This window comes from Trichosurus vulpecula, chromosome 2 (assembly GCF_011100635.1).
Source record: "Trichosurus vulpecula isolate mTriVul1 chromosome 2, mTriVul1.pri, whole genome shotgun sequence".
In the NCBI taxonomy this organism is placed as follows: Eukaryota; Metazoa; Chordata; class Mammalia; order Diprotodontia; family Phalangeridae; genus Trichosurus; species Trichosurus vulpecula.
In genome coordinates, this window is record NC_050574.1 from 58,683,475 (window position 1) to 58,696,010 (window position 12,536).

At 41.6% G+C, this 12,536-nt stretch overlaps 1 protein-coding gene across 13 annotated transcripts in view; it reads left to right on the top strand.

Annotated features, from left to right (window-relative positions):
* The window catches only part of SRRM1 (serine and arginine repetitive matrix 1), a 36,698-nt gene that overhangs the window by 21,537 nt on the left and 2,625 nt on the right, over positions 1-12,536 (top strand). For 3 of the 13 annotated variants that reach the window (XM_036742914.1, XM_036742916.1, XM_036742926.1), the window contains exons 10-16: positions 367-447; positions 847-933; positions 2,274-2,418; positions 2,947-2,988; positions 6,788-6,907; positions 7,915-8,379; positions 9,875-10,070. In XM_036742914.1, coding sequence (XP_036598809.1) covers positions 367-447; positions 847-933; positions 2,274-2,418; positions 2,947-2,988; positions 6,788-6,907; positions 7,915-8,379; positions 9,875-10,070 — 1,136 coding nt within the window. The remainder of the gene's footprint in view (positions 1-366; positions 448-846; positions 934-2,273; positions 2,419-2,946; positions 2,989-6,787; positions 6,908-7,914; positions 8,380-9,874; positions 10,071-12,536) is intronic. The other 10 variants (XM_036742915.1, XM_036742918.1, XM_036742920.1 and 7 more) reach the window with 6 other exon arrangements.

Consider the following 12,536-nt stretch of genomic DNA (forward strand, 5'->3'; position numbering starts at 1 on the left):
ACTAGCCTGGCCAGGGCACATCCTGCCTGAGTACTGCCCTTTTCTCTGCCTAGTCTATGAGCACACCAATAGTTCTCTTGTGGGGGGACAGGAACATTGCCTTCTATGAACAAGGTTCCTCAACCAGTTACTCTGTGGAGCTGTGTATGTTTCAGAGTACTTGATGGGACTTCTATCTGAATAATTACTTTTAAAAAGTCATTAGCTCACCAAAAAGCCAAGGTTTCCCAAGCTGGGTTCTCCGAGATTCCATGCGCCGTTCACGTGGCTGTGTGTGTAGCCTCTAGGGTGATTTCGTTGGGATGTTAGTGCGGTACAGCACCCTTTCATGGGAACACCTTTTGCTTTGTTTCCTCTCTTCTCTAGCAACAAAACATAAAGGTACGGAGAAAAGGGAGTCACCTTCACCAGCACCAAAACCTCGGAAAGTAGAGTTATCTGAATCGGGTAAGTTTTGTTAACATTGTGTTAATTTTGTTTTGAGTAGTTGAAATCCCTGTGGATACTAGGAGTGTAGGGAGAAAGCAGGAAGCCTGCCACCACTAGAGTAGGTCTGTGTGGCCTGAATGAGTCATTTCACCCCTGACCAGAGTCTGTAAAATGGGGATCATAATTCCATCAGCTCCAGGCCAGATTGGATGTAAGGTATAGATAGGAAGCAGTGGGGTTGTGCGGAACTGTGGAAGATGTTCATAACTGTTAATGAGGACGTGAAATCCTACATCATCTCCAAAAATCCTGGCAAATCTTACTGACCCTCAGGAGAGAAGGCCACCCAGTCTTAGAAAAATAGATTTTTTTGTGTCTCTTAGGGGTAAACACTTTCTAAACACACGTATCTTTCAGAAGAAGACAAAGGTGGCAAAATGGCAGCAGCTGATTCCGTGCAACAGAGGCGGCAGTACCGGAGGCAAAACCAGCAGTCTTCTTCTGGTACAGACACTGGGATTTCTCTTACCTGGGTTAGAAAGGGAGGGCTCCCCAAGGGATTGGATTAAGAGGCCAGCTTCCTCCTACTGGAGCAGGAGTTCTTTCAGCACAGGCTCTGAGTCCTCACTCATTCATCTGCTTTACTACTGGGCCTTTATGAAATGACATGGCTGTAGTTACTGGACTGCTCATGTGCTGGGTAGCATGTTTGTTCAGTTGAGTTGATCTCAAATGAGAAATCTGGTTTCTAAATTCAATTTTATTTTAGCTCATGGTATGCTTCAGGTTTAGGGCACGTCCCTGAATCACCTCTTGTACCATTCATAGTAACCCCTCAGACATTAGAGCTGTTGGAAGTCTGTGGTACATGAACAGTACTTTTTAGAAATTTAAGGTGATGTTTTCAAATTAAAAATTTTAAAAGAGCTTTAACCCTCAGATTCACAGTTTGAGAATTTTCTTTACACAAGCTCAAATGACTATGTCGAAATAGGTGGAATAAATGTATAATAGATACAAAGTGTTACAGGCTATCCATTTAAGCAATTAAGATGCAAATGCTTGTTTGAATATTAACGTAGGTTTTTGTAGTTTTTATTAGGAGGCTGTATTGTAATTGCTTTGTGTTTGTGTATTATGGGGAAGGGTCATTGAATTAAAGAATTTAGCATTTTCAAAGGAAACTAAGAAAATCTGAACTTTTCAAGCCACAGAGTTTGTAAGAAATAACACGGGTTTATAGAGATTGTATGGGGTGTTGGGTGGGGATAGAGAAGTTTGAGAACAAAGGTAGTACAGGGCTAATGATTTTAAAGATTATGATTTTTCAGTTTTAGATTATCATAGATGACTCAATTAGTTTATTCATGTACTGATATCACTCAGTTCCATTTCTCCTTTCCCCAAACTGCCTTCTTTTAATAGTAAAATATTACAGTTGAATACCCAGAAACAAAAATAACTTGAGGTATTTAGCTTTATTGTTGGATTTTAGAACAGTCGGTGACCTCCTAGACAAATCTAGTTATTTCTTCTGTATAGATATAATGTGTTCTCTGCTCTTGTATTTGGTTCCAAAACCAGTGAGCATTTCTTGATCATCTGCATATTTCAAAGGGGTGTCCGTGCTAGGTGTTTGATGGTTTATGGTGCCGAGAGGTTTAATTCTAGCAGCTTGTCCATGTTGTTACCTTGCTTTCAAGAGATGTCAGATGTATTTAAACAGACACGCTCATCCTGGTGGGTTTTGGATAAAAGTCAAATGCCAGCCTGGCTACAGTTGGCCATTGCACAGGAGCGTAAAATGTTAACTCAATTTTCCATGGCCAATTGTGTGATTGTAGACTCTGGCTCCTCCTCCTCTTCAGAAGACGAGCGACCGAAGAGATCAAACGTGAAAAATGGAGAAGTGGGAAGGCGTCGACGACATTCAGCCTCCCGGAGTGCATCCCCATCACCACGGAAACGCCAGAAAGAGTCCTCTCCTCGGTAACTTTCTTTACTAAGTCTTAGTGCCACTGCTCCAGTGAGAATTGACTTTCTTGACTGGGAGTGGGGAACCTGCAGCCTCGAGGCCACATATGTCCCTTTGACTGCATCCAAACTTCACAGAACAAATCCCCTTAATATAAAAGGATTTGTTCTGTAAAACTTGGTCTCAAAGGACCGTATTTGAGGACCTAGAGGGACATATGTGACTTCAAGGCCACAGGTTCTCCACCCCTGGTGCAGACTGAGCCCTTCTTCTTGAAGAATAGTGTGGCTTAGTGTTAGTGCTTCTTGCAGGGAATCTTCAGTCGATTCTATCTTGGGGTTTGGTTTAAATTTGATAATTGTTAATGTGTGGCATGAAATTGTGAACTGTATACGCATGTTTTGTCATTTGCATGAGTGTAAGGAGCTTGAAGTAGTTCTGTTTAGTGGGGTTCAGTTTTGTCTCCCTCAGTGTCACATTGTATCAAAGTAAATGTATGGTAAATCAAGTTTTTGACATTTGTTTTTCTCCACTGCTCTCAGGATGCAGATGGGAAAGAGGTGGCAATCGCCAATGATTAAAAGGTTGGTTAGAAATCACTTTGTAAATTAGGGTTAAGTATCAAAGCTTTAGTTACCTTCCTTCCAGGTGAATCTGAATCAGGGTGGATCACAACAAGGAGACGCTCCTTGATTCAGAAGCCCAGTTTCTTAGTTTCTTGTTACGTTAGCTTTGAATAATGTTTACAATCATATCAGATGTATATATTTATAGCTGCTCTGCAAAAGGCTTTTTTTTTTTTAGAGGACTTGGAACTTTGGAGCTGGGCAGGACCTTGATTGCAGTGATCTAGTAGAACCCCCACTATACCAATAAGGAAATGGAGACCCAACAGCCCAAGGTGCACATTGCAAGTTAGTGGCAGAGTTAGGACCAAAACCTAGATTTTTCCTACTGCTAATTCAGTTTTCTTTCCCATATACCACCATTTTTCTCTAGGGAAAGGAGCCTACAAGGGCTGCAGAAGGAAAATAATTTTGAATGATGGAAAATGTCTAGTCGTGACATAGTAATATTAGATTATCTTATGTGACAAGTTAATTTCTTCATGTTCTACAATGTATATTATACATCTCTACATATATGGCCTCTTTCCTCAAAAACACTTAACCAAACATATAATACAACATTTTATATCTTTGTTTATAATAAAACTTTATATCCTACATGTAAATAAAATACGTTTTGAATCTTTATGATAATGAATATTTAAAAGATAATGATATCCACTTACTAAGTTTTAAGAACCTTGGGCTCCATAATTTGGCCAGCTTTTGGATTCATATGGGGAAAAAAAAACCCTGGAAAAAATGATGCCGAATTTTTCTGTGAAAGTAAAGTAAATGAAAGTGTTGATGTCAAAACCTTCAAAACCTGTTGGAATTTAACTGGACCTATTTCTAATCAGACAGAAGTTACTTAATTAGCATTTTCAAGTGTTGCAGGTGCTCTGACTAATACCATTTTGGTATTGTTTGGAGTCCTAGGTATCATAAGCGCAATAAATAAACTGTACATTTCAGTGAGGATATTGGGAAGTGTTTGTTCTTAATCCAGAACCATGAGTCTGGGGCATCATAGCGCAACCAGTGATGGATAAGCCACAGATACGCTCCTGGTAGACCATGTATTGGCTCAGTCAACTTCATTTGGAAAAATCAGAACCTTTAAAAAGATATAAGGTGGGTCCAAAGAAGATTGGCTTCATTTCACCAGAGTTAACCCATAATTTTGGTCTTTTCTCTGGGGAATCCTAGCTGTAATGTAACTGATTCTATGGGTCTGGCCTGCTCTTGTAGAGATACTCGACTGCATCATGTTTGACAGATCTAAGTTTGAATGTAGGACCTACTGCAACCAAATCACGTTTTTCTTACCATTTCTTCTCACTTCAGCTCACGTTGTTCAACTAGATTTGTTTGGTGTTCCTCTCTTCCTAGTAAAAGGTCATTTTAGTTCAATGAAATGTCATTGAAAATGACTGTCAGAATTTTGCAGTTTAAGCCTAGCTAGTTTTTCGAGGTGAAAAAAGGACCATTTGGGATTCCAAGTGAAAAGACAGCGCACTTCTCTGGTCTTAAAATTTATTTCCTTTATTAGAGGAAATATTGTATGCAGGTAGACAGATAGTAGAAAATATGTTAGAGGTTTAAAACACCGTGGAAGCAGTGGGTACTTAGACAAAAGCTGAGAAAATAACCAGCTCTCTCTCAGCTTTTCATGACACCTTTGACCAAGGTCTCACTGTCATGCCCCCTTGAGGACATTATTAAAATAGCAGGCTGGCTCCCTTTTGAAGCTAGAGTAACCAAGTTAACTTAAGAGATCAGAAACTGGATTAGCAAGATTTTTAGTGACTTTTCCAAGGTCACATGGTAATGAGTACTAGTAGCTGGGATTTGAACCCAGAACTCACTACTCCAAATCTGTTTTTTCCCCCTTCTCATTAGTTTGGTCTGAGTTCTAAAGGTCTTTTGACAGTTTGTTTACCTCATATGATCTTGGCTTTCAACTCACACAAAGTTGCCTGAGCTTTCTTGTCATATCCCATAGGGCTGGGCATAGAGGTGGCTGCTTTGACACCTCTTTTGAGTGATTGCCAGGACATTTTCCTCTCCATGCATAGACCTGTCCAAATTCGCTCCAACTCTTGTGGACTGCCAGGTCATGTGTTCTTCTGTTATTTTGTTACTACATATTTTTTTTTAAATTCTGAGGTTGTGTAGTTTGTTTCCATGTTCAATTTTAATCTGACCTCCCCACATCTAAGATTCTGTTCTTAAATTTATAAATATATTTTAGAAATTCTCCTCCCCCTCAGCACTTTTGGGTGTCCATAACAAAATTAAAGAGGTATAGATCTTTGTTCTAATTCCCTGAGTGATCCAAGTCCTCCTGCTTGGACGTTAAGATTGTCATCCCGAGTTTTACAACTCCTGTCATTCTTAGTTTGTCCCATCTAAGAACAAGAACATCCAGTCATTGCATCTGCCTCTGCTGGATCAGGAGTGTTTGTCAAGAGTTGTGTGTTTTTGGTTTTGTTATATTTTGCCTTCCTTTTCATATCCCCTGAATCCTAAAATGTCAGTATTTTCTATTCAGAATAGAGCCATGGGAGTGTTGAAACAAATCCCCCTGTAATGGTATCCAGTAAAGCAGTTGGCATGTTGTCTGAAAAGTGTGATCCCTGAAGAGCACCTTTTGTAGTTAGGGTGTGATTGGATAGCATGCTCATACATTTATATATGTGACAGCTGTCCTCAAAGTCAGAAAGACCTGAGTTCAAGTCATATTTCTTTCTTACATATACTGATTAGGAACCTGGTCAAGTCACTTAACTTTTGTCCCAAGAAATTCTCCTAAGACTAAAAGTTCCAGAGTGTTATTTCTACAGGTATTATTTCCTTAAGTAGAGTTCCCTTTATCACTGAAATCTTGGGGTCAAGTCAAAATATTTTTAGGTTTACAGAACACTTTATAAATATTATCTGATTCGTTCCTCTCCTACCTCGTGATGCAGGCAGTATGCATTTTGCAGGTGAGGAAAACTGAGAGATTATGACAAGCTCACAACTGTTTAGTAAGTGACAACACTGGCTTTCCAGCCTAGGTCTTCTGACTCCGAATCAAGTGGTGTTTTTTAAGTTGGATCTTAAATAGGTTTTCTGAGTCCCATGTCCATATCTCTCTTCCCTCCTCGCCCCCCCCCCCCAAAAGCATAATGCAGTCTTCAAATTTTAGTTGTAAACACTTTGATTACAGTAGATAGTGGAGGCTTGCAGATAAATAGATGTCTGATTAAGGAGAGTAATGTATTTGTGCTGGTTGAGAAAGGAAAGCTACAATGTGCATTTGTCTGTGTCTTTGGTGGATGGCAGGCAGAGTTGGTGAACATTTTTTATAATGAGACTGCCAAGTTAGCCTAGTCTTCTTAACCTTATATTAAGTTGGTTTTATTTACACATATACATACACAAAAGAGAGGGGCCTTAGCATAGTTATATTTAGACCACAGCTTTCAAGCCACTGGTGCCTCTCTCATGTGTAGCCTCATTGAAATTTAGAAACTAAATGAACCCTGTAACTCATTTAATCTGATTTAATCTGATTTAATCTCTTCCCTCAACAAGTAAAGAAAATGAGGCCCAAAGCTGTGAAAAGTTGTTCATCCAATTAGTGGCTGAGCTAGAACCCAGCTCCCAACTCCACTCCTGGCACTCTGCTATAACACGAGGCTTTTCTTGATTTCTGATTTCTTGAGAAATTGTTGTTATATTTGATTCTACAAAAACTACAATTAATAGTGCCCTTCTTTTGGTTTAGTAGCAGACGGAGAAGAAGTCCATCACCACCACCGGCCAGACGACGGCGCTCTCCTTCTCCTGCCCCTCCACCCCGGCGGCGGAGGTCTCCCACACCGCCGCCGCCACCACCACGGCGCAGGTACCTCAGGGCTTTAGGGGGTTGATGGCTTCTGCTTGGGGATCATTGACAAGGAAGCATAGATCTGTGGCTGTCATGTGACCTAAATGGTCTAGCCTACAAGAAACTATGAGACTTCTGGCAGGCTGAAAGTGTACAGGGGCTTGAACTTGAAGTTTATATTACAACCACAGTCTTTCTATGTGCTTTAAATACTAGTTTCAAGATAGGGTTAGCCTTTTGCATCCAGGGAGATGAAAGGAGAGAAAAGCATCTTAGGGATTGTTTATCTAGAATTCAACTAGAAAGTTATAATAGTGTTGGGGGGAGGGGGGCAGAGGTCTTCATTCTACCTGCAGACTGGGGATATGAGCCAAAAAGCATTGGCCTGAATATTAGGAACCCGAGTTCTAGTTTTGGCTTTGCGATCAACTAGATGTGTTATCATTAGGCAAGTTGCTTTTCTGTGGGCCTCTGTTACCAATGACAAGGGATTCAGTGAGATGATCTCTAAGGTTTTTTTTTTTTAACCTCTAAGGTAATAGTACTTATATGTTAAACCTAAAGTTCTACACCTTTCATACCTTATGATTCCTGTATACTAAGAATAAATTGTTAATAATTATTACTAAGAAGTAGGTCCCAAGATTCCAAAGTGCCTTTTGAATCATCATAAAAAGATAAATTGATTTTCGTTATAGTCTGTGTTGAGTATGCTTAGTTTCCTTGCCTTTAAAGTGATGGTATCAGGCTAATTGACTTCAAAGGTAACTTCTGGCTCTATAATCCTACCCTATCCTAGATGAATTTTTGAAAATTTGAAATCTCTATGTTACTTGAGCTAACTGCAGTCCACCATTCTGGCTAAGTCAGAATTTTCTAGAAAATGAATTCTTGGCTGGTGTGAAATTTTTGAAATCTCAGCATGGCTTGAGAGAATCCCTCCAGCAGTAGATGGAGACTTTCCACCTAGCTTTCCTTTGTGTTTTGTTCCCCTCTTCATCTTAGTGTCTGTATGTTTGTTCTAGGACTCCTTCTCCTCCTCCACGTCGACGCTCACCTTCTCCAAGAAGATACTCTCCTCCAATCCAGAGAAGATACTCTCCTTCCCCCCCTCCTAAGAGAAGAACAGCTTCCCCACCACCACCTCCCAAGCGAAGAGCATCGCCATCGCCTCCCCCAAAGCGACGGGTCTCCCATTCGCCACCTCCGAAGCCAAGAAGTTCCCCTGTTACAAAGAGACGTTCCCCTTCCTTATCATCTAAGCATAGGAAAGGGTCACCCCCTAGCCGATCTACCCGAGAAACCCGGTCTCCTCTACCAAACAAACGGCATTCACCTTCACCACGGCCTCGACTTCCTCATACCTCTGCAAGTCCTCCCCCACTCCGAAGAGGAGCTTCATCTTCACCCCAAAGAAGGCAGTCCCCATCACCAAGCACTAGGCCTATCAGGAGAGTCTCCAGAACCCCGGAACCCAGAAAAGCAAAAAAGTGGGTGCTTTTAGGATTGTTGAACTTTACACTCTGTTCATTTGTCAGCAGATTTTGTTATAGGGGATGTTTTACCCAGTGTCTTTAAAGGTCCCTTTCATCCGCACCTCCTACAATATCCTTGATGAGTATTTGTCTAGTCTTTGCTTGAACACATGGGCCTCCATTCTGTTTTTTGGTTAGAAAGTTATTCATTCTATGGAAAGCTCTGCCTTTCTGCCAGTTGTATGCTTCTAACTCCATGTAGAAGGCTAGAATGCCGTATTACACTGAAGGTATGTGATGTGGTAGAGTGAAAAGAATGCTGACCTTAGAATCCAAAGGGCCCGATAGGAATCCTAGATCTCTGTCTCTGCCCATGGGACCATGGGCAAGCCTGGGCATCTGTTCCCATGTCTATAAAATGAGGGCTTTGAATTTAATCTCTGAGAATCCCGTCTAGCTTTAAAGTATATGGTCCTTTGGTTTCGTTGTAAGCAAATCTGGTATTTGAAGTTCCTTCTTGGATGCCTTGTTGAAGCTTAGAGGCCAGCCCTCAGCTTTCAAAGGCCGATGTCAGAAGAGCAAAGGACCACTGTTGGAGAGGCTGTAATTACTGGATCACCTTTGGGATGGCAGGACTGACTTAGTCTAATGAAATACAGAAAGATTCAGCAGTGGAACCCTAACTGCCTTGTGTTTTTTAGACGTAGCTACTTGGGAAATAGTCTCCCTAGTTGAAAGAAGAAGGGTCAGGGCCTTGTTGTCGAAGTGTTAGAGTTTTCTAAGCATGTCAGAAAACAATAGAAATACAAAGCATTTGAAGCAAACTTGATAGGGTTTTCACCATCTCTTTTTAGTCTTCAAGAAGTTATATCGTTACATCATCATTAGTACGTATGGATTTGTTTGATGCTCCTTAGTAAAATGTTAATGGAATCCTTCCAAAATAATGACTTTGGGGATCCTGCGGTGTTCCCCTTACCTGAAAAGCACTCCGGAAGAGAAAAGAAAAGTGTGTCGGGGAATAATAAAGTGCTTTGAATTTGCTTTTCTTCATCCCCAAGGAGGAATTTGGAGATGTGGATTATGTTCCTGTTAGTTTGATTTAGGATGCCTTTGTGAGCAGATGCTGGGTTGGAGATACTGTGCAGATTACTGTAGCACCTTTCCACCTAGGGGTGTAAACTCTTTTTTTGGACTCCAAGTGATTGGCATTGTCTTTGCCCCCTCAGAGGTGGTCATATTACTACTTTCCTGCGTCTTGTGGGACTTTGTACTATGGTAAAGTGGCCTGGTGTATGTAATATGAAGGAACAGTTTAAGAGACTGGTAAGTTGTATCATAAAGAAAGTGTTATTAGTTTTTTTAGCCTTTGCTTTCCCCCTCGATGGGGAATCAAATTAAACAATGTAATTTGACTAGGATGTTTAATGTGAATTGGCAGAGTATGTATGTATGTATGTATGTATATATTACTAAGGAATTTGGGGGATTAATTTTTTATTCTTTTCAGGGCTGCCTCACCAAGTCCCCAGTCTGTAAGAAGGGTCTCATCTTCCAGATCTGCCTCCAGATCTCCTGAGCCAGCAGCTAAGAAACACCAAGCACCTCCATCCCCCACCCAGTCTCAGTCCCCATCCACAAACTGGTCGCCAGCAGCACCTGTCAAGAAGGCTAAAAGCCCCACGCCGAGCCCATCGCCTGCCAGGGTACGAGTCTCTTGGTTTGTTCAGCCATTCAGCAGCAACTTGGGAGGGGGGGGGGTGGGATAGAAAAATAAATCAGGTCCTATCCATGCCCTCTGTTAGAAGGGTGATAAGGCTTACGTAATTCTGTTTGATTCAAGTCATCAAGCAGTTATTACAAGCTACTTTGTGCGTGCTAGGTATCATATTTGGTATTAGGGATGCAGAGGTGAAGGAGTAGAAGGACAGACACACATAGCTGGGATAGGTGCAAGTTTTGAGGAAGAGATTCCTCTGAGTTGGGGGCAGGTTGTGCTTGAGTTGGGCCAGGGTGTGTGTGGCAGTTTCAGGTTGGCTAGGATATGGAATACAGCCAGTTTGTGAGAGACCTGTATCAATGAAAGCAGAGGTCCATGTCTGTCCTTAGCTACTGGAAAACCAGGAGAGCAAGGCCACTGCTGGGAAACAGGGTCACCTCAGCACCTCTGTAAGGTAATAAACAAGCCTGCTCCTTGGGCCAGGCAGTAAATTTGGAATCAACACAATTTCACAACAGGTTACAACAAACAATGTCCAGGAGGTTTCAAGCCTAGGTGGCTAGGGAATAGGGAAGTGTAGGAAGGGCAGGGGCATGTGGGAAGAGGCTGCAGGGAAAAAAAATAGAAGGCATAGAAGTGAGAGAGGTGGAAAGCCTGTGCTCAAACCCTGCCTCTCATTCCCTCCTGCCTAATCTGCATTGGTGCAGGGAAGTTCCCCTCAGGGTATCATTTGTATTAATCACAGGTCTAGACCCAGAAAAATGTAGTAAGAATAATCACGATGATTATATGAGTGGGAAATGTCCCATTAGTCACCTTCACTTTTCATATTTGATCTTTTAAGTCGTTGATATTTTCATTCTTGGATTTCCCAGAGAAGTGTTTCTAGAATGCTTCAGTGTTTTGTTGGAAGTATTTCACTGTTTTACTTAAACTGAAGATTAATAGGTTCATTGTCCCACAGGCAGATTCTGTCTATGAGCATTTGTCCTAAACCTTCAGTTTTTCATAAACCAAATACTTGGTGTCTTTTTCAAGACATTTTGCTAATTGGAGTGTTTTTGGTTACAGCCCTATAATTGCATATTTGAGTCATGTATATGCTATAGAGACAGAAAATGAGAATGATCTAAAGTCACTGTGTTCCCTTAAATAGTGTTTCTCATAATGAAGGAGGAAGGCTCACATGTGTTTCGGTAATGGTGTATTTTACACTAGAAAAAAAGTGAGAGCAGAGTTAATAGAATTGTAGGATGCTATCTCAGAAGTTAGAGAAGCGAAGAAATCGTGGCAAGTTAAACAGTCCAGTCTGCTGAATGAAATTGCACTTTTAAATCCAGCATTAAACACAGCTGGATGGGGATTTCATTTCTTTGTAGTCTCCCTATGAGAGAAGTTTTGTCCTTCGTTGCCTAAGTTTGCACTTGGGTTAGTTTTAAAATAATAAAACTCCAAACTAGTTTTTATTCTTTAGTGCCATCTTGGGAGGTTTGCTTTGCAAAATGTGGGATGAGTTTTAGAGGAGCTAACCAAAAAGCTCCTTCAAGGACAAACGCTAGAAAAATGTTTGGTTCTTTATGGTTTATGTATGTTGGTTGGGAGAATTCTTTTTGTACACATTTTTATAGAAACATGTAGGGAAACATGCAGCTTTGAAAGAATAGTGGTAGTTTAAGCAGAGATTGGGAGGTGGTTTCATTCGGTACGGGCAGAAGAGGAGCTCAGTCTTGGATAGGAGACGGTCCAGTGGAGACAATCCCATAGACAGCTGGAAATGTAGGCCTGGCAGGACTTGGAGAAATCAAGGCTGGCAGTGCTTTCATTTGGGAGTTGGCCATCCAGGGGTAATGATGGAAGCCACGGGGTGGAGGAAATGAGCAGCATAGATGTAAAGGGTCAAGGACAGGTTTGGGAAGATTGCTCCAGAGGCAGAAGGAAGACCTAGTGAAGAGAGAGAAATGTGCCAGGCCAATCAGGCAGAGAAAGGTAGGTGACACGCGGATGCAGATGGAGGCAGTGACCCCTGCACAGCTGAGACACAATCCTATAGGCAGGCGGAGGGAAAGGAACACTGTCGACAATCGAGCACTTTCTCTGTGACCATGGGCAAGCCCACTTCATTCCTGACCTGAATTTCCTTCTTTGTGAAATGATGGGGTTGGATTAGATGACTTTCAGAGTCTCTTTGAGCTCCAAGTCCTGTGAACTCATGAACCAGACATTTGGAATGAGAATGTTTCCAAATTCTTCCTGAGCCTGGCTTTCTCCCTAACCTGTTGGGTTTTCCATGTGGACAATGGTCTCCCCATATTGTATCTTCCTGTCAGAGCTTACCTGCCTTCAGGCTGGCAGTTTCTGAGGTCTCCACAAGGCCTGGGAGATGTGGGGGTTGGGCCTGGATTTCCAGCATCTGTCCTAATGGTGAGACCACTGAGGCTAATCAGTGCAATTG